The 22,095-nt window shown below is 47.4% G+C and overlaps 1 protein-coding gene across 5 annotated transcripts in view; it reads left to right on the forward strand.

The window, feature by feature from the left end:
- LOC142491670 (arylsulfatase D-like) overlaps positions 1-22,095 on the forward strand; it is a 94,453-nt gene that overhangs the window by 22,844 nt on the left and 49,514 nt on the right. For 4 of the 5 annotated variants that reach the window (XM_075594579.1, XM_075594576.1, XM_075594578.1 and 1 more), the window contains 2 exons: positions 16,551-16,697; positions 17,845-17,966. In XM_075594579.1, coding sequence (XP_075450694.1) covers positions 16,558-16,697; positions 17,845-17,966 — 262 coding nt within the window. In that variant the 5' untranslated portion in view covers positions 16,551-16,557. Of the gene's footprint in view, positions 1-5,280; positions 5,548-16,550; positions 16,698-17,844; positions 17,967-22,095 lie in introns of those variants that run through there. The other variant, XM_075594577.1, reaches the window with a different exon arrangement.

The following is a 22,095-nucleotide window of genomic DNA, read 5'->3' on the forward strand; positions in this document are numbered from 1 at the left end:
CTCTGTTCCTTAGCAGGTCTTAAAATTAGGTAAATACAACCTCAGATGAACAACAACACATGACATATTACACCATGTCAGGATTTATTTAACAAAAATAAAGCCAAAATGGAGAAGCCATGTGTGAAAAACTAAGTACACCTTATGATTCAATAGCTTGTAGAACCACCTTTAGCAGCAATAACTTGAAGTAATCGTTTTCTGTATGACTTTATCAGTCTCTCACATCGTTGTAGAGGAATTTTGGACCGGTCTTCTTTACAACGTTGCTTCAGTTCATTGAGGTTTGTGGGCATTTGTTTATGGACAGCTCTCTTAAGGTCCAGCCAAAGCATTTCAATCGGGTTGAGGTCTGGACTTTGACTGGGCCATTGCAACACCTTGATTCTTTTTGTTTTCAGCCATTCTTTTGTAGATCTGCTAGTGTGCTTGGGATCATTGTCCGGTTGCATGACCCAATTTTGGCCAAGCTTTATCTGTCGGACCGATGGCCTCACATTTGACTCTAGAATACTTTGGTATACAGATGATTTCATGATCGACTCAATAACTGCAAGGTTCCCAGGTCCTGTGGCTGCAAAAACAAGCCCAAATCATCACCCCTCCACCACCATGCTTGGCAGTTGGTATGAGGTGTTTGTGCTGATATGCTGTGTTTGGTTTTCGCCAAATGTGGCGCTGTGCATTATGGCCAAACATCTCCACTCTGGTCTCGTCTGTCCAAAGGACAATGTTCCAGATGTCTTGTGGTTTGTTCAGATGCAACTTTGCAAACCTAAGCCGTGCTGCCATATTATGGTTAGAGAGAAGAGGTTTTCTCCTGGCAACACTTCCAAACAAACCATACTTGTTCAGTCTTTCTAATTGTACGGTCATGAACTTTAACATTGAACATGCTAACTGAGGCCTGTAGAGTCTGAGATGTAACTGTTGGTTATTTGGCAATTTATATGGTGAGGGAAGGGGAGAGGGTAAGGGGAGGGGCAGAGTGAGACAATGAGGCGAGTCTGAGAGGAGGGGGAGAATGAAAGAGAAGAGGAGTGAGCATGAGAGAGAGGAGAGAGAAGATGGGAGGAGCGTGGGGTGTGGGGAAAGCAAGAGTGAGAGGGAGGAAGTGTGAGGGGAGAGCCTGAGAGGTGGATGATGCGATAATGGGAGAGGGAAGGGTGAAGGGGAGAGATTGAGAAAGTAGGGTGAGAGTGAGGGTGAAAGGGGAGAGTAACAGAGATGGGGCACTGAGAGAGATAGGGGCAAGAGAAGGGGAGAGGAGGGGAGAGGGAGAGAGAGAGAGAGAGAGAGAGAGAGAGAGAGAGAGAGAGAGAGAGAGAGAGAGAGAGAGAGAGAGAAGATGGGAGGAGCGTGGGGTGTGGGGAAAGCAAGAGTGAGAGGGAGGAAGTGTGAGGGGAGAGCCTGAGAGGTGGATGATGCGATAATGGGAGAGGGAAGGGTGAAGGGGAGAGATTGAGAAAGTAGGGTGAGAGTGAGGGTGAAAGGGGAGAGTAACAGAGATGGGGCACTGAGAGAGATAGGGGCAAGAGAAGGGGAGAGGAGGGGAGAGGGAGAGGGAGAGAGAGAGAGAGAGAGAGAGAGAGAGAGAGAGAGAGAGAGAGAGAGAGAGAGAGAATGGGAGTGTAATATTGGAAGGGAGATAGTAAGGGGGAGGGGAAGAGTGAGATGAAGGAGAGAGATTTAGATGGGGGAGTGAGAGATATGGGGGAGTGAGGGGGAAAGGGGGATGTGAGAGAGATATGGAAGGAGTGAGAGAGGTGTGGGGGAGAGGGAGAGGAGGGGGAGAGGGAGTGAGAGTGAGAGAAGGGTGGAGTGTCACAGAAGGGGGATGGGTAGAATGTAACAGAATAGGGAGGGGGAGAGTGCAAGAGAAGGGGAGAGGTGAGAGAATGGGGAGATAGTTGGAGAGGGAGAAAGGAGGGGGGAGTGAAAGAGGAAGGGGAGGGAGATAAGTGGGATAGTGTGAGAGAAGGGTGAATGGGAGCGTGTGAGAGGAAGGGGAGAGTGTGAAAGGATAGGGGGGCAATAGTGAGGAGGAGGGTGACAAGGGGGGGACAAGAGTGAGATATATGAAGGAGTGAGAGAGGATTGGGATTTGAGAGGAGGGGGGATTGAAAGAGATGGGAGGTGTGAGGGAGGATGAGATTAGGAGGAGGCGAGAATGCAATACGAGTGGAAGAGTGCAAGAGAAGAGGCAGGGGAAAGGTGAGAGAGGAGGGCAAGAGAGCGAAATGGGAGAGAAAAAGGAGGGGTAGAGTGAGATGAGGGTGAGTGGGAGAAGGTGGAGGGGGAGAGGTGAAAGGGGGGGTGAGATGAGAGAAGGTAGGAGAGTGAGGGGATAGAGAGTGGAGGGGAGAGTGAAATAGAAGGGAAGGGGAAGAATGAAAGAACTGGGCAGAGTGAAAGAGAAAGGGGTGAATAAGAGAGGAGTGGAAAAGTATGATAGAGGGGGTGGGCGAGTGAAAGAAAAGTGGGAGGGGAGTGGGAGATGGGGAAGGGAGAGCAAGACAGGAAGGGGGGAGAAGGAGAAGGGGAGAGTGAGTGGAATAGGAGATAAGGGGGAGGGGAGAGTGAGAGGAGTGGGCGAGTATGAGAAGAGGGGGTAAGTAAAAGAAGAGGGATGGGGAGCAGAAGGGAAGGAAGTGAGAGTGACCAGGGTGGGGGAAATATAGGGTGAGAGTATGTACCGGAAAAGCAGAAGGTGACATGTAGGGAAGAATAAAAACTAAAACATTTAATAAAGGATTTTGTTTTTTAATTGCCATCTTTAAGGTAGGACTGCAATAACATGATGTTAAGTCTATTCTAGACGTACTTACGATGTTGTTTCTGCATATAATTATCTTGATCATTTAGAGAACATTTTGTACTTAATGTCATACAGCAGCATGTTCCCTGAATTCACAGAGCTCTGTAGATCTATTACTTTAGGGGGCGATTCACTAAGCAGGGAGCTTTTGGACCCGATTGGGAAATTTGTAATCCCATGATAAAAAAATGAAGCCAGATGCGGGATTCACTAAGAAGGGATGGCATTTGGTTAGGTGCGGGCAAAAACATGCCCGATCGCGCAAGCTGTTTTTTCCCCCTGCTATCGTGCTTAAAAATCTAAAGCGCGATAGCTGATTGGAAAAAAAAACAGCCTGTAAGAGCTAGATGGAGCCGCTGCGTCTCCATGCACGGCTCTTACAGGCGATTGTGCATTAAGAATATTGATTTTGATCATAATGTACATGAGCAGAGGGTCTCCTGAGCTGAACCGCATTGGTTTCAGCCTCGGGGACCCCCTACTTCATGAGATACAGGCCCCCGTTATGGGGTGCCGGTATCCCCTGTGCTTTTAAAGCTCCCGCGTTCTGTGACCGGGGGATTTAAATCCTGCTGTGGGATACCAGTACTTCATAACTGGGCCTGTATCATGAAGTAGGGTGTCTCCAAGGCTGAAACCAATGTGGTTCAGCTCAGGAGACCCCCTGCTCATGTACACTAGTAGCCAAACACACACATCAATAAACAATAATTCATTACCGTAGCGGCTAGCTGCTATGGTAATGAAGCTGCATTAATATACTTTTTATTAATATTGTGCTGGAGCAGGGGGTCTCCTGAGGTGAACCGCATTAATTTCAGCGTCGGGGACCCCCTGCTTCCCAAGTTACAGGCCCAGATATGAGGTGCCGGTATCTCCTCCATTATTTAAATGTTTTGCATCATGTGACGCGGACGATTTAAAAATGGTGACGACACTGGAATCCAATGCCCCATACCGGGGCCTGTAACTCGGGAAGCAGGGGGTCACTGAGCCAGAAATCAAAGCGGTTCAGCTCAGGAGACACCCTGCTCCTGCACACTATTAAAAAAAATGATTAAAGCAGCTTCATTACCTTAGCGGCTAGCTAAACACCATAGCTCCATAGTATAACTCTGTTAAGATTGAAGGTTTAATGTGAAAAAAGAGAGAAAGACACGGCCAATTGGACCTGCACTCGCAAGAGAGTATAAAATGCAAGCATTTGAGAGAAATTCTCTTCAGAGGTGAAGTCACCAGATAGGAGCCGGGGTCTGAAGCTGGTACAGCTGGGCACATGATGAGCGGGTCGTGTGGTCCATCGGTGCTTGCCTCTTTGTAAATCCACCTCCCAGGTGGGGAACCACAGGCAGGCGAGCAGCAACTCCAATCCGACAGCATGTGGGAGATTCCTTTTAAGTCCAGCGTCTGCTATCAGACGTGTTTCGTCATGTGATGACTTCTTCAGGGGGCTGAAGAAATCACCACTTGACGAAACGCGTCGGGACGCTGGCTAACGTCATTGCATAAAGGAGTCAACGTGAGGAGGTCTGAAGTCTCTCTGCATGAGAGTTGCTGATAGCAGACGCTGGACTTAAAAGGATTCTTCCGCATGCTGCTGGATCGGAGGTGCTGCTTGCCTGCCTATGGTTCTCCACCTGGGAGGTGGATTTATAAAGAGGCAAGCACCGATGGACCACACAACCCATTCTACATGCGCCCAGCTGTACCAGCTTCAGACCTTGGCTCCAATCTGGTGATGTCATCCCTGTAGAGAATTTCTCTCAAATGCTTGAATTTTATACTCTTGTGAGTGCAGGTCCAATGGGCCGTGTCTTTCTCTCTTTCTTAACATTAAACCTTCAATCTTAACAGGGTTATGCTATGGAGCTTGCACTTCTTTTTGTCTTTTATATATACTGTATATATTCTCCCAGATTTGCTTTCCTACCTATTTTTCTTGGTATACCTTCCCTACACTTTGTGTCTGGTTGTAAACTGCTAATATAATCTTTGTACTGTACATACAGTATACTGTCTTAATTACATTCATACCGAAATACCATTTCTATCTATTCTTTCCAATATGTAAAAAAATATTAATTAGATATAAAACATTAATTCAAAGTACTTATTTTTATCTTATATGGTGTCAGTCAGCTACATATAACCTATTAAACATACCACTACGATGAAATCACTTTTGTCCTATTCCCTCCAATAACTTGTCTTACCTGTAGTTGTATTGCTGTTAATAACTAACTTTGATGATTCTGATTTAGTTTTATTTTTTGCAATGTATTGAATGTCAATGAACTACAGATGTACTCAAAAAAAAAAAACCTCCATCAAATAAGCCCCTGAACCTTCAGTGAATGGTCACATGACTTTGACCAGAAGGAGCTAACCCTTGGTCAGAGGGAGTGGGGGGGAGGGGGTTAATGTTATAGTAGCTTAGGGGCAGTCCTGGAGGATGTCCTACTTTCTAAAGTGGAGGGGAGCTTGTGAGGCAAGTTATAAAGGAGGCACTGCATGCTTGCCCTGGGGGTATGTGGGGCCTTTCCATTTGCCTGTGGTTCTACAATAGGTTGTTCTTTCACTTCAGCCACACTGCCAACAAGGTTGGGGGGGAACTCGTTGCTCAGAGATCTGGTTGGCATTGTTGAAACTGACAGCTGAGGAGAAAACAGCAGTAGCTTCCTTACCATGAGCTGGTTGATGAGCAATGCAGGGTACCATGGGCGAGCTGGGTAAGTACAGTGGACCAGGAGGTTAAGAGCTGTGGTTGTGGTGATGGAGATAAGACAGCATTAACACACATACAGTATATTCGCTTAATTGTGGCAGGGGTAATTTTGTTTCAGCACTCATTAAGTGGGGCACTTGTGTTTAATCCCGGTTGTGGATGGCAGCATTATTCGTGCATTTGAGGGATCTTCGGTGCAGTTTAAAAGCTGAAGGTATTTATAGAGACATTTTGGGTCTAACATTGGGTATGTTTTTTCACTGTTGGGATTTGCGGATAACTTGGGTTAAGTAAGAGTTCAGACTGTTTACTGCTCAAGTGTTCAGAGTGCAGCCACTAAGGGCTCGCTCAGACAAGCTGCTATGGCAGCTTGCTAGCGTTCGCGCCCCGCCACGCGCTCCTGCAGTACAGCGATCTGTGCTCACACAGAAGGAGCCAGATCGCGGCGTTTGATGTCGTGGCGGGGGCGTGTAACGAACGCGTCACGGAGCTGGTTCGCCTCTATTGGCTGAACCAGCTCACGTCACATGACTGTAGCCCCAAATTACAATTTGGGTTGTGCCGGCAAAATGTTGCAGCGACAATGCTGCACTTTGCCGCCGGTGGAGTTTTCGGTTTGAAAACTCCCACTGCACAACCCAAATTTGCAACGGGCGCCTTCTGTTTGAGCTCAGCCTAAGAGATAAGCCTCTTCCTCTGCTGCTATGATCACACTGCTCACTAACTAAATGTCGGGCTTACAAAGTCTTTTTCCCCAAATATTTCTTTATATTCATGTAAAGGGAGTAATGTTGAGACTTAAAGCAAATTAAAGTAATTTCTTATAAAAATGGCACACTGTCCTTTTAATGCGGCTTCCCTTAGGCTGTTCTCTTGCGGCAGTTACTTACATGTATAGATATATGTACTTCCCCGTTCACACGGTGCGCGCGGCGCTCGTGCGCGGACACACATGCTCACCCGCGCTCGGGTAAACAAAAAAACTATACTTATCCGCATGCTCAAATACCCGCAATGCCCCCCCGCCCTCCACTGCGCACGCGCTCGTAAAAGCAGGACACCTGGCACTCTCCAAGCATGAGTGCGCTCAGCGCCAGCGAGGACTCAGCCTTATTCATTTAAGTTTGATATATTAGTTTCAGGTTGACAGGGGCACCTGTAGTTCCGGCTCCTATTGCATGGGTTAATGCAAGTTCTGTCTGTCAGCATTATTTATGCAGTAATTGTATTTGAGGGATCTTCAGGGCAGTTTGACATGTTGAAGGCATTTATAGAGGCATATTGAATATCACACTTGGTATGTTTTTAGGAACACTCTGTTGTGATTTGCAGATAAAACTTCAAAAGGGTTTTTGCTCAGATTACAGCTGCTAAAAGATCAACTTTCTCTGCTGCTATAATCCATTTTCAATTTGATATGTACACTTAAAGGTATATGACACACTGCTCCTATATTAAATATCGGGCTTAAAAATGTTTTTCACAAATATTTATTTATACAGTATGCATCTAATTGAAGAGGTTTTGAAATTCTAAGCAAATTAAATTACATTTCTTAAAAGGCAATCGGGGTTCTGATGCAAAAAATATTCTTAAAATACCTCTTCCCTTATTCAGTTTAAATTGATATATTGTAATGGCTGGTTTGAGGAATGATTTCAGAATATGGGGATTATTTAATATACCAGCCTACAATGGATCTCCATACAGACATGAGAGCAGCTAATCAGATGTGAGCAGATCAGAGGGCTCGGAAAGGTGTCTTGAATCTCTTTCTCCTTTTGAAAGTTGAAGTAATCGAACATACATCCATGACGTGTGTAGTGCCCAGTTCCCGCTCCTCATGCCAGGGCGAGCTATTCTAATTAAGTAATCATTAATGCTAAAGTTGTATAAATTAGAATTGTTCCTGCCTTTTTTGCTGTTGTCGTATAATGGGTACTTCGTAGCGATATACTGATACTGTAGATCTGCGAGAGATTTACCCTCTTGTCTGTACTGTCTTGAATGGCAGATTATATACTGTAAAATAAACACAGCTGCAGGAGGTCTCGCCTGGCATTTATGTGCCATCTTAAACACAGCCTGAGACAAATTTCCTTTATGCATAGTGTTCTGAATAAAGCGTCAACCTGCTACTTTTTATGAAAAGTACAAGGTCAATGAAAGGGTGAGTTTGATGCGAGACATTTCTACATTGTATCTTGTATTGAAAGACGTGTGAAGTTGGCATGTATCTAAATAATAATGGATGCCTTTTGCATTAAATTAATCCTACTGTGCAAATGTAGCAAGACTATGGCCAAGTTCAGAGTGGATGCTATGCGACGTGCGCTTACATGTGCACGCACATCTGTCGCAATTTCTGGTTGTTCGGTGGGAGTTTTCATACTGAAAATTCCACCGGCGGCAAAGTGCAGCGTTGACGCTGCTACTTTTTGCCGCTACAACCTAAAATGATATTTTGGGCTACAGTCGCGTCACGTGAGCTGGTTCAGCGAACCAGCTCCGCGACATGTTTGCACGCCCCCAAACGCCGCGTCCCAACTCCTGCAGCCAACGCACAGATCGCTGGGCTGCAGGAGCGCACGGCGGAGGCTCCCACAGACGCTCGTGGCCGTAGCATCCACCCTAAACTCAGCCTTACTTTTTTCATGCTGCATAAAATAAAGGGTAAATCTCCAGCATTTATTTGCAATTTGCAACTCCCTTGCAGCACCCTTACTGCTACGGAGTACCATAGGTGAACATATTCAGTGTGCCATCTGCCAAACACACACATACTAATTTTTACTATTCCCCCACCTCCAATCGCAGATACAGTGAATGTGGGGGAAACCTATATGTTACCAGGTGTGGTGCGTTATACGTGTCAGGCTCACAGGAGGTCTGAGCCTCCGCCAGTGAGAGCCTGAGGTGAATCCTCTGGAGCGTTCTCGGTTTCAGCGCCTCCACCTGTGTAGGGTTCTAGGGATGTAGAAGGTTGCCTACACAGGACCCGCATATACAATAACCACATACAAAGGAATGTATATAACCAGTTTATATATGCAGGAAATAACACACTTAATAGCATACTGCTGCGGCCAAGTTTATTCGAGCATTTGCCCGTTCTTGGCCGCAGCAGTAGCCTGGCGCGCGCCCGAGGGTGACGGGCGCACGCCGAAGCAGCGGAAGAGCGCCCTCCGATCGGGGCGCTCTCCCTACCGCTGCCGGGTCCGCCGGGTCCCCCGGAACCCCCTGCCGCCGTCCCGCGATCGCGGGACACCAGGGCTCCCTCGGGGAGCCCTGGACGCGCGTGCAGGGGGCGCAGGCTCCCGAAGACGCGTGACCGCGCGTCTATGACGCGCGGCACGCCGAGGGGCGGCCACTAGCAAGCCGGGAAATCTCCCGGCTTGCGGTACCGGCCACACTTTAATAAAGTGTGTCGGTAGTGTACACTACTAACACTCCCCCCTAGAGAGTAACTCCACAGTCACCGTATATCCCCACACTGGGTCCAAAGCCCAACCCCCTTGTCCCGTGGTCAGCGCTGCCACTAGGTGTAGTTGTGATATGTTAGGATACGTTGGTGCACTTATGGGGGTACCTGCCTGAGCGCTCCTGCACTCGGGCCTGCAAGCGACTTCAAAAAGGATCTGCCGCTTGGTGATAACGTCTGATCCGATGTTTCCTCGCATGGGTCCACCAGGGGCGATCCCACCCTGGAGATAGTCTCTGTCTCTGGGGGCACAGACTTGAGCCCAAGTCTCTTCTCAGGAAGCGCAGCATCCGCTGTGTCCCTATCTATCACTAGTACTACTGTGACAGGGTCCCTAACCTAGGGCCTGTCCCTGTTGCACCACAAGCTGGGGAGTGAAGACCTATCTGGGGCCTAGGGGGTTACTGGCCTAATCCATTCCCCTAGCTCTTCCCGGTCCTGAAAGTTAACTAATACTCCCATCACCTGCAGCAACCCACTGCACTAACTGTACCTGCAGCAACGCACTGCAACCAACGCACTGCAACCTGCTTGGTACCTGCAGCAAATGGCTGCACACACACTATGCCTTCTTGTCAGCACTCACAGCACTGACAGCCGTGACACTGACAAGGCTGCACCTCACACACACCTAAGGGCAGGGTCCCTAACCTAGGGGCCTTCCCTATGAACTTACCCACTAACCTAGTGGGGAGTGGGGCCTACCTGGGGCCTGGGGTTTCTCTGGCCTAGTACAGCAGAGCCCTGCTCTGTGTACACTACCTTCCCCAATCTCTTCCTGGATCCAACTGACAAAAACCCTGTCTGCACACAACATTGTTGCAACTCTGCAGTATGAGAATCTGCCAGCTCTATTGCTTAAATGCTGTCTGTGACCAGGGTGAAAGTGCAGTCCCCAGAGGCTGCTGGGAATTGTAGTCCTTGGCACAGCTCTTTCCTTTGGGGACCGTGTGCGCAATCTTTACTGTACATGTGCGACGCTGTAATGGCCGCCGCTACGCTTAACTGCACCTGCGCAACCTCCCAGAGCTCCAGCACACTGGCGATGGCCACCGCTACCCTGGCCAACCTCTGCGCATTGCGCGAACCTAGCGCCGCAACCAAGATGGCGGTGCCCGCCGGGAAAAGTCGCCGTTTCCGTTTCCCCACTGCCACAGGGGTAAGGCAGGGGGCAAAGGAAAATCAGGAGAACCGGGGGTGACCACCTTACACTCTCCCCCTGGTGAAAATACCAACGACCCCGCTTGGAGAACAGCATCACATTACAGAAAGTTACACAATAAAAATGCATTGCATAAACTGTACAACTTAACATGTTGACTTTAACATCACTGATACATGGCATATCACACACAGTAATACCCGAGGCCAGCTGAATTTTAGCTGTTTGCTGAGACCAATGGCGGGGTGCCCCTAACTGATCATGTGGGGGTACCTCACTTTTACGTTTGTGAGCCTCCCCAGGAGAATCTCTGGGCGAGCACGCTCTGGGGTAACAGTCACCGGTTCTGTACTACTTCCTCCCCCTGGTGGAAGGAATAGCACAGTGTCTCTTGCCAGACCTTTACCAGGCCATCCACGACATGGATGCAGTAGGCCAGGAGGCCTTAACCTTTTCCGCGGTCCACCACATGGTGAATGGAGCGCTCCTTTTTGGGCTTAAAGGAGGCAATTTTTACTAAATCCCTCACCACACAGTCCTTGTCCCTACGTACTTGCGAGGCTTCCACTGGGAAGTGAGCAATTGACAATGTCTCTGTTTCATCCTGAAAGCGGTAAAGGGTTGATACCTTACCACTGCGGTGATTCATGGTGGCCAACAGGTCCTCGGGGACGCTGTCAGTTCCCACCGCGACAGTCTGGAGACCTGTCCCCGACACTTCTGGGGCAGTCCACTCACTGTCTTGAAACTCGGGAGCGTTGGATCCCAGTCCTGGGACTATTTGGGTTGGAGCGCACAGGCTCACACTCAGGTCAGGAGCCTTAGTTCGGGCCTCTTTCACGGCCACCTCCATCGGAGCCTGTGGGGAGTTATGAGGTTCCCCACCACTCTGCTGGCTTGCGATTGGTTCCTCTTCCTCCGGTCCTGTCTCTGGATGTCCCTCCGACACACTGGGAGTCGCCACAGCCGGGAAACTCTTCCGCGTTCCGGCCGCACCAGCACTTGCTGTCGATGGATGTCGATGCGCAGCGTGTCCACAGCAGGGTCCGTCGCTGATGCTTCAGCGTCCCGTGAGTGGTCCGCCGGCTGGCGCATCACCACGGCTGGTTGGCTGCTGTGTTTCCTCTTCACCTGGACGATAGGTGGTGGGTACTGGTCCACTCGCACTACAGAACAGCGGTCTGCTAAGGGGAGCACCTCCGCCAGGACGCAATGCCGAGTGGAGCCAATTGCCCTGGTGGCCAGACTTAAGGAGCTACCGTGCTCCGCGGTCACCTGGAGGCTCACACCTGACACCCCTGGGGCAGTCAACTCGCCCTTGTCGCTGTTAGGTACTGATCCCAAGCCTAGGACTGACGGTACCATCATCTTAGGCCGGACTGGCCGTAGTAGGGCACACGGGCCCACAGCAGGCGAGGCAAACGACTCTTTGTCCTCAGCTTCACTTGTTCTCTGTGATTCCATCTGTGGTTCCGGCATTATAACCGAATCTGGAACCGCGGTTAGGGCGCACGGGCCCTCTGAAATTTCATTGAGAAGGTTAGATTGGTTATATATACTGACCGGCTCCATATTAAAATTGACCGCTTCTTCCCCGGCGGATTCTGCAGGCTGGGGCATAATAGGCTTCAAGAAACATATCCCGCAGCAGGCACATTCGGGCTCCCACGCTAGTTTGCCTCTAGAACAGTCACAGATGGCACTAAAACATTGTATACACGTTTCTCCATCCACCTCGGTTGTCTTGAAGTCTAACGAGAACTGGAATAGGTCGATTCCCAGGTCACAGGCTTCCTGAAGGCAGCGACACATTAGCACGAGTGCCTCTATTCCTGGCAATTGACGGCCCACATACACTTCAGAGTGTAACCCCTTGCAGTCTATTTCATTTCCAGGGGGAGAATAATCTGTTTTTGCAACAGTGTCTGGAACATCACTTTGGACACACCGGCCCCATGGAGCCTCTGGGATTAAGGCAGACTGATTAGCAGTGTGACTCACTTTAGTGGATAGGTCGGGATCCTCGGTCTCTGCTGGTTCTGCAGACCACAGCAGCACGGGCTTTAGGAACTGTGCCACGCAGCAGGCACACTTGGGACCCCAGGTCGGTTTGCCACCTGGGAAGTCACACTGGTTACAAACACATCTTATGCACCCCTCTTCATCCACCACTGCCACCAAGTATTCTATTGGTAGCCTAATATGGTCAAAGTCCATACCACCAGACAGATTCAAGTCCTTTTGTAGGCACGGGCACACAAGAAAGGATACTTTCCCTCCTTTTGATCGCCATACTCCATACAACTGAGGGTGAGTTTCTCTGCATTCTGTACTTTCTTTAGTGGGAACAGCCGTTGCTGATTGCTGTTCACTGTGCTTGCTCCCCCTGGTGGAATTTAATGGAGGGGCACGCTCTATCACTGAGTGGTTCTGGCTCTGCACTGAGTCACTCACATTGTGGGGGCAGAGCTCTGGTTTTCCCGCCAGTCCTATGCAGATTTTTGCAACACAATTTAGTGCAGGCTTGCAGTCAGCAGCATGTGTGCTCTCCTGATTTGGCAGGAGATGCCATTTTAGGTGTGACTCACTGGATGAGGGAGCCTCCATTTTGATCACAGTTCTGTTAATTTCACTAGGGCTCTCTGCGTATATAAGAGGGTAGCCTTCTTGTGGGGCCTCTGGGAAATGTAAAGTCATTGGGGCATTTTCCCGGCATATTTCCTGATCCGCCACTAGCCATAGTCTACTCCACTGTTCAGTGGTGTCGTACCGCTGCTCTATCCTCCTCCACCTTTGATCTAGACCCAGGAGTTCTCTTAGGACCTCACAAATTTCCTTCAACTTCACTGCACTAGTGGGAACATTCCCTACTACTACCACATGTCGCGGGGATACTTTTGTCCACCAGGCCCATTTGTGGATCTCATGGCTTGAGGGCACACAACATGGTTGGGACTTAACTGGCACAATTTGACACAAAAATAGAATAGGGCACCCCAGGTCTGATCTCAGCAGCGCCTCCAAATGTAACAGGTTTACCCCCACCCCCAATCGCAGCTACAGTGAATGTGGGGGAACCCTATATGTTACCAGGTGTGGCGCGTTATACCTAACAGGCTCACAGGAGGTCTGAGCCTCCGCCAGTGAGAGCCTGGGGTGAATCCTCTGGAGCTTCTCGGTTTCAGCGCCTCCACCTGTGTAGGGTTCTAGGGATGTAGAAGGTTGCCTACACAGGACCCGCATATACAATAACCACATACACAGGAATGTATATAACCAGTTTATATATGCAGGAAATAACACACTTAATAACAAACACTACTAACACTCCCCCCTAGAGAGTAACTCCACAGTCACCGTATATCCCCACACTGGGTCCATAGCCCAACCCCCTTGTCCCGTGGTCAGCGCTGCCACAATGTGTAGTTGTGATATGTTAGGATACGTTGGTGCACTTATGGGGGTACCTGCCGAGCGCTCCTGCACTCAGGCCTGCAAGCGACTTCAAAAAGGATCTGCCGCTTGGTGATCCCGTCTGATCCGATGTTTCCTCGCATGGGTCCACCAGGGGCGATCCCACCCTGGAGATAGTCTCTGTCTCTGGGGGCACAGACTTGAGCCCAAGTCTCTTCTCAGGAAGCGCAGCGTCCGCTGTGTCCCTATCTATCACTAGTACTACTGTGACAGGGTCCCTAACCTAGGGCCTGTCCCTGTAGCACCACAAGCTGGGGAGTGAAGACCTATCTGGGGCCTAGGGGGTTACTGGCCTAATCCGTTCCCCTAGCTCCTCCCGGTACTGACTGCTAACTAATATTTCTAGCACCTGCAGCAACCCACTGCACTAACTGTACCTGCAGCAACGCACTGCAACCAACGCACTGCAACCTGCTTGGTACCTGCAGCAAACGGCTGCACACACACTATGCCTACTTGTCGGCACTCACAGCACTGACAGCCATGATACTGACAAGGCTGCACCTCACACGCACCTAAGGGCAGGGTCCCTAACCTAGGGGCCTTCCCTATGAACTTACCCACTAACCTAGTGGGGAGTGGGGCCTACCTGGGGTCTGGGGTTTCTCTGGCCTAGAATAGCAGAGCCCTGCTCTGTGTACACTACCTTCCCCAATCTCTTCCTGGATCCAACTGACAAAACCCTGTCTGCACACAACATTGTTGCAACTCTGCAGCATAAGAATCTGCCAGCTCTATTGGCTTCAATGCTGCCTGTGACCAGGGTGAAAGTGCAGTCCCCAGAGGCTGCTGGGAATTGTAGTCCTTGGCACAGCTCTTTCCTATGGGGATCGCGTGCGCGATCTTTACTGCGCATGTGCGACGCTGTAATGGCAGCCGTTACGCTTAACTATGCTTGGGCAACCTCCCAGAGATCCGGCCCACTGGCGATGGCCACCGCTACCCTGACCAACCTCTGCGCATTGCGCGAACCTCGCGCCGCAACCAAGATGGCGGTGCCCGCCGGGAGAAGTTGCAGTCCCCTTCCCCCAGTGCCACATGGGTAAGGCAGGGGGCAAAGGAAGATCAGGGGAACCGGGGGTGACCCCCTTACAATTGCATAAATAACCGCACAAATAATGTAACTGAAACGCAGTGAACAAAGTGCTCACGTGGCTGTGATCTCGCACCTTGCGGTCACGATCACAGAAAGTCTGTACAATGCTGAATGGCCCATACACTTATTTCTGCTTGGTGGGACTAGGGCAAGGTAATCATATATGGGCAGTCCTCGTTTTACAACGCTTAGTTTTACAACGAATGGCTTATCCAACACTATGCAATGCATACCTATGTTCATTTTTACAATGTCAAAACGGCTTATCCAAAGTGCAAAGTTGTTTGTGTATATAGTATATATAATATAATTATAATATTATATTATACTATATAATTTATTATATTATATGTTATGTTATATTATATATATAATACAGTACATTCACTATATAATTTGTGTGTGTTGCATATCTTATTGCCTGCGTAAAATATTTGGTGTACTTTAGTGTTAAAAATGCCTTCAGGAATGGAACCTTTCATTTAAACAGTGTTCCTATGGGAAAACGTGTTTCACTTTAAGACATTTTGCTATCCAATGCCATTTTGAGTAACGCATTGTGTCGGATAACCGAGGACTGCCTGTATAGAGTCGCCAACAGAAATCTAAGAATCTGGGTCCTCCTGGTGCACTGGGGGAGGGGGAAAAGGGGTGGGTATGAGCAGAGGGAGGGATATATTGTAAAGAGGTAATGGACTGGGGCATGCTGCCGACCGATTTCCTCGGGACCAAAACTAGAGTTTTGACCGGGGGCCCCCTCACGTGTCGGCGACCTTGCGAGACCCCCCCTTCATACACTTTAGCCACCTCCTCTATTCTCCCTCCTTTCCCCGTGTATTTCTCTCCTCTCTCTCCTACCTCTATCACTTAATTACCCCTTCAACCTGCTCCCTCAATCCCCCCCTCTTCACACTCATTCCCCCCTACCCCACTGAGCACACACTTCTCCCCACCCTGATGCCCTCACAATCTCCCCCCTGCCACACACAAAATATAACACACACACAATGTGGCGCGGCTGCACGTGCGACGCCCGGTCAGGTGGGTGGGCGTGCAACATGAGGCAACATGAGGCGAGGCTGTGCACGCAACACATAACAAAATGAGGAAAAATTAGGTCTGACCATTTTTAGGAAGTGTGGAAAGTGGCTCATTTAAATATACTTTGCATTGCCATTACCGTATCTCATTGAGTACCTCAGCTGTGCTCCTTTTTCAGTACAGACATCTTTCCTTAATTTATTTGTAGGGTGGTTTGAGGGGATATACCGTATAACATTTAGACATTACTAAATTGGAACGTCCTCCTCCTCCGTTACATTTGAATCTTTACAATTCGTCAATCTGATTTTTACTTTTGAAATGTGTTACACTGATCATTTTATTGTACATCAAATTCTGCACAATATCTCCAGTGTGAAAATGGAGGCCCACAAAAAATGCAATTTTTCAATATTATGCAAGCCAATGACATCCAGTTAATAATACAACTGATTGGAAGTTAAGAGATCATTAACAAGGTCATGTCAACCTGTTACACATTATTTGCAGACTCTCCTATTCAATATCGTATTTTTGAAAGAGGAATGCAGAGGAATGAAATGCTAACTCTTGCTTTTTAAAAAAACACAGACTTGGTTCTCATTCTAAACGTATGTACACATTAGATAGGAACTCAAAGTTTGACTTCCAACCCATTTACCAAGGCAAGCATAGCGATGTAATACATAATTAATAATTTATCATTTTGTTTCATAAAGGTGTGTTAATGTCACTTTTTATATTATATTTTAGAAACTATATGGCCATTTATCCTGCTTTACTTCTGCTACTTTGGTCATATACAAGTGCAATAAATGACCCCAAGCCTAATATTGTACTTATAATGGCAGATGATCTTGGAATTGGAGATGTTGGTTGTTATGGAAATGATATAATAAGGTAATGTGAATAAATTAAATAAGTAAAAATATGAATTTATTTGATTTGTATTCTTGTTGCTAGTTATTTTGCCTTCCTTTGCATCAAAATAACAGCACAGGCTAGGAGCTCAAAGACTGTTATTGATGGAACAACCAATTCTGCCAGTTACTGTAAATGAACCATATAATTGTTACAAATATAACCATTATGCTGCTAATATACAGTACCCTACATACTGTCTGTGCATACATGTAGTAATGAAAAGTAGAATTGTATATTTATCCCAGTGGTTCTGCATAGCAAGATTTAAACACGTCTGTAGCCCTGGTAAGAAATGGAGCTATAGTTCTATCCTCCTCCTGGTATAATCCCTGGTAAGGGCAGGTTGCCAGGAGTTATCGTGGGTTTCCCCCACTTCAAGCACTTGTCCTGAGTGGTGGAGGTAGGTCACCTGACCCTGTGTCAAAGCAAGAGACACAGGGGCAGTGCCTGCTGATATCATAAAAGAGCAGTGCACTCCCTATTTAGTGGGCACAAGGAGCACAAGAAGTGTGTGTTCTGTCAGTCTGACAGTAGTTAGAGTGAGTTAGGTTCCTGAGGAGTAGGGCCTAGTGAGTTATAGGTGGACCAAATACCTCTCACCCTGCTTAGGGGGTGAGGGAAGAGTTAGCCCCACTCTGGATGGCCCTTGGGGTCCAGAGTGGAAGCAGGGAACATCTGAAGGGAGAACAGCTAGTGTACTATATTGATTAACTGTACCTGCTGTTGCTGCGAGAATAAAGAGCCTGCTGATAAAACTACTGAGTGTTGTGAGACTGGAATCTCTCATCCCTATGGAGGGGATTCTGTGGTAGGGATTCCACCCCGCATCCCTGGGGCTTACTGCAGATGGAGGCGCTGCACCATTGAACCAAGACGAAGGCATCCACCCCAGTAACCTGTTCCTGTTGTCCCCCATGTCATCGCGGGAGACTCAGGCCATCCTGTTGACAGCTGGTATGCACCACACAGAGACATATAGCCAGACCCCAGAACACCTTAGGGGACCTGATCTGCGATTAGGGGGGGGAGCATGGGCTATACGTCTTATTCTGTTACTACTCAAGAACTAACATTTTTAATTAAGTGAATATAACTTTTTTTTTTATCTTTTATTCCTTTTCAGGACTCCTAACATTGATAGATTGGCAAAGGACGGAGTAATGCTTACACAACACATATCTGCTGCCCCGTTATGCACCCCAAGTAGAGCAGCTTTTTTGACCGGACGATACCCTATTAGATCAGGTTGGATCTCTATATTATTAAAAAATAAACTGTTGTGCTCAGGAGATGGGTTGTAGTAGGTACTGTATGTACTTAAGTATACATCATTAGGTTGGGATATGGATACATCACATTTAACCCTTAACACCTACTCTGGCCCTATGAGGAAAGTAATGATCTTTCTCCTGTGAAGAACCCAGGGTTATTGGTGTTTGCAGCTACAGTACAGTACTGTATCTGCTTGATGGGGGTTTATAGCAACTATGAGTACAGTTATACATAGCCTTCTGTGTGTCCCAAGGTGCATGCTTCCGGATTACAGTAAAGAGCATGAATAGAAAGCACAGCAGCAAGCCGGATATCCAATACTGGAAATAGTACGGGAACCCGGAATATGAAAGTTCTTTATTACAACATATACAAAATAGTAATGGTCCAAGCAAAAACTCACACGCGTTTCATACCTAAGTGGCACCTTTTTTTTTTCAGGGTCTATATTTTTATTCATTTAATGCAGCAGTCCTTACCCTGCCCCTAATTATTATTATTATTTTTTTACATAGGATGGGAAGCCGGGGGTCCCCAGATCTGGACCGCATTAATTTCAGCTATGGGGACTCCCTCTTTTCTGGGACCCATACTGGGAAATTACACCGGGTACTTCTGCATATTTAAAACACATGCATCATGTTGGCCAATTTGAAGCTGCTACCGATGTCGTTGCTTCCTATTGGCCCATGTAACACGGGAGATAGGTTTCCACTGCAGGGGACTGTACTGGTATCTTTCCAGGTATGCATGTTAGGAACTAGGGGGTTGCCGAAGCTTAAACTACTGATTTTCAGACCTGGTCAGTGGCCCGGGCCTAGGGCAGCAAAATTTGAGGGAGGCAAAAATGTACGCCCCATATACATTTGCGGCGCTCTTGGGTCTGATGGGAAGTCGCTTGCATAAGCCGGGCGCCTCTTTGCTTTCTCCTTTCTGCCACCCTCCTCCTCCTTTCGATTCGCTGCATCAAATGACACACGGACGTCACCAACGTGGCATCACACGACGTCACGTTGCTATGACAATGTGGCGTCAAATTACCTCGTGATGTCGCGTTACCATGGCAACAAGACACCGTGTGACGGCGTCATTTGACGCTGCTAAACAGAAGGAGGAGGAGGAGGAGAAAGATGAGAGCTGGCGGAAAGGAGGCGGCCGGCATATGTAAGTGCCATGGGGCGGCGGATTTCAAAATCTGCCGCTGGCTCCGGTGCTGCCCACTAATGTGAAAGGGAAAAAAAGAGGGGATGGGGATCAAAATGAAAAGAAAGCAGATGGAGCTGCTCCTTTAACGTTCTATTCATCCTATGTTTCAACCTGGTAGGAAGCCAAAGATGCATGTATTTCAGCAACATCTTACTTATTAAAAGTAGATAAGTTACCTATAGCAAACATTTAGTTGCTGAGCATGTTAAACTATAACAAAACTTTTTTTTTAAACAAAGGCAATTCAAATTCGTTGGCAACTTTAGAGGCTGCTATTTGGCAGTAAAATAATCTAAAGTATATGGGTTTGCCAAACCCCTAAATGTAATCGACATGCATTGTCACGGGAGACCAGGCAATTACACCTTTAGAACCAGGATCATTTCATTGAGCAAAACGCGTAAAGAAATAAATAGTAATTTATTCACTTAAAATAGGCAAACACACAATGTTACACAAAATACAGATACAAGCACATTTACTTGGGACTAGGGGAACAGAACTATACTTTCCTAGGTGCAGAGTCTACAATATCACAAAGTTTACCCTCAATAGTCCTGAAACTGCAAAGATTCCAGGCACATTTTGCTGAAGCAGAGCCTTGCCTCTTTCTTGCTGGAAACACTTTAGAATCTTGAGAGAACCTTAAAAACTTTTAGAGAGACTTAAAGAACTCTCAGAGGACGTAAAGAACTGAAAAAATCTGAGCTGAGTAAGGGTTTTTAAAACCTCTCATGTATGTGTCATTTCAGGAGCATGAGTTTTCCCTAGCTACCATTCAGACAACCCTGTATCATAAACGGGGTTTCTTGAACATCTAACTGATCACAGGGGCAGGTGACATATGGCCTCTCCCCCCTGCTTCCCCCCCCCTTGGTGAGAGGGCTCCGTCCAGGCAGGACAACCAAATTGACATGCATATTGTATCCGTGTGATCTGAGGATGTGGACTGGAATCACACCCTCCTTTCTAAATTGCTTTCACACCTGGGACATCCTCTGGGTCTCATGTACGGACCTCAGCAGACAGGGTGGCATGGTAGCCATCTGGTCTCTGGGGTCAGTGACTTGGAAATCCCTCAGCTCATATAAAGTGAATCAAACATATATACCTTTTATTAAATGTACACTTTAATAAGATATGCTTTTACACTTTACTTGGCTAAAATAACAAAGTATTTTCTGGTGCGAGGGATAGAATGAGAAGGTTTACTCACTAGCTTTATCCCTAACACTCTGTAAAAACCTGACCTGTTATTTTACCTAAACCTCTCAGCTTTGTAACTTAGCTGGAGTATCCCCCTGAACCCCTATACTGGATACAGGGTGACCTGGGCATATAACTTACATCCCACCTTTTTACAAAGGGCCCCATGTATGTTGCAGGGATACATTAACCCCTTATGCATGTCATGGGAGACCACAACTTTTAACACCACAATTACCCAGATCCTTTGATTGAGCAAAGCAAGAGATATAAAATAAATTGTCATTTACACAATGAACATACACAGCTTGATTTAAAAAATATTAAGAAAATACACTTACTGGGATGGGTTAAAACAAAATATTCTACTTCCAGAACGAAATCTTTAGAAATAGTCTGAGCACAATCTCCTAGGAGCTGGGATTGTGCAACCGCAAAGCTGCAAAAACAGTCTTTGGCTAGTGGCGCCGCTCGCAACCACTTTTTCTCCACCGGGACTGCTCGCTTTGTTCTACCATTGTAGAATTGGTTTGGAAGTCCTTAGTTCTTACGAACCCTTGAAGCTGGATACAAATCTTGGTTACGATGTTACAATTTTGTACCGCACAATGAATCTTTCACTGCATGATGAAACTATTTTCCCGATCGGCTGCAGGGACCTTTAAACAATAAAAACCCCTATCTCTATACTCTGCAGCAAATCGTTGCGTGGGAACTGAACAGCCCACCAATCCCCAGGTCTTGCCAGTAGCGCCCAGCACCAGGCAGGGGCTTCATAGTATGCCAAAGGCATGAGCAAACTTGCACCTTCGCCACTTGGCATACCCGGCCAAGCCCCCTTCCCTGGCGCCGGGTAGTCTACTCCACCTGGACATCTGCTAGGATGCCAGCACTTATTTTTCCTCTGCCCGCTTAACACCTTTAACGGTCGGAACCTTTTTAACGCTGGACTTTTGCAGACATGCTGGAACCATGCCAGCGTGATACCTTGCAAGTCACAGGGTTACATTATTCATGACTCACTCACAGGAATATCCTGCCATACACCTTTTGGTCACTACTTGTGAAACAAGTATTTACGCTGCTCCAGCCGCATGAATGCAAACTCCTCTGCTCTTACAATATTAATACACTTAAAAGAGGGGGACTTTCATTCATGACTTTTCATGAAAGTTTATAAAAAGTAAAATATAACCGTTTTAATGATTTACCCCCAGCCGCACGCACAGTAAAATTCAAAGCGCTAGGGCATTCCTTGCCAAAGTTAGCTTACCGCTTATTTGCTTTGCACGAGGGCCGCTGGAATTTAAAAACCTTTTTTCCTTTCTGCGGTCTGCAGGGAAACACTGTTGCAATACTCATAGTTGGTACATAACTGTTGCAATACTTATACATTTCCACTCAGGATATTGATGTAGTCCCCTTATACCTAGCGGGACACACACAGACATTTTTAATACATTTACAGTGTTGCAGCTATTACTGGGCTGCAGAGCTGACACTCTACAATTTCACAATATGGCTCAGGGGCACCCAGCCGAGCATAATACCTTTATTTACTGGCCTGAGTACCCCCTTACCGTCACAATGCCCCATTTACCTTTCTGGGCTGGGCTGCAGCAGGAACCCTAGTGATGAGTCGCAAGAACATTTTCAGGGTAGGAGTTTGACCAGAGCATTGTACTTTCAT

The sequence above is a fragment of the Ascaphus truei genome, chromosome 3 (assembly GCF_040206685.1).
Source record: "Ascaphus truei isolate aAscTru1 chromosome 3, aAscTru1.hap1, whole genome shotgun sequence".
Lineage (NCBI taxonomy): Eukaryota > Metazoa > Chordata > Amphibia > Anura > Ascaphidae > Ascaphus > Ascaphus truei.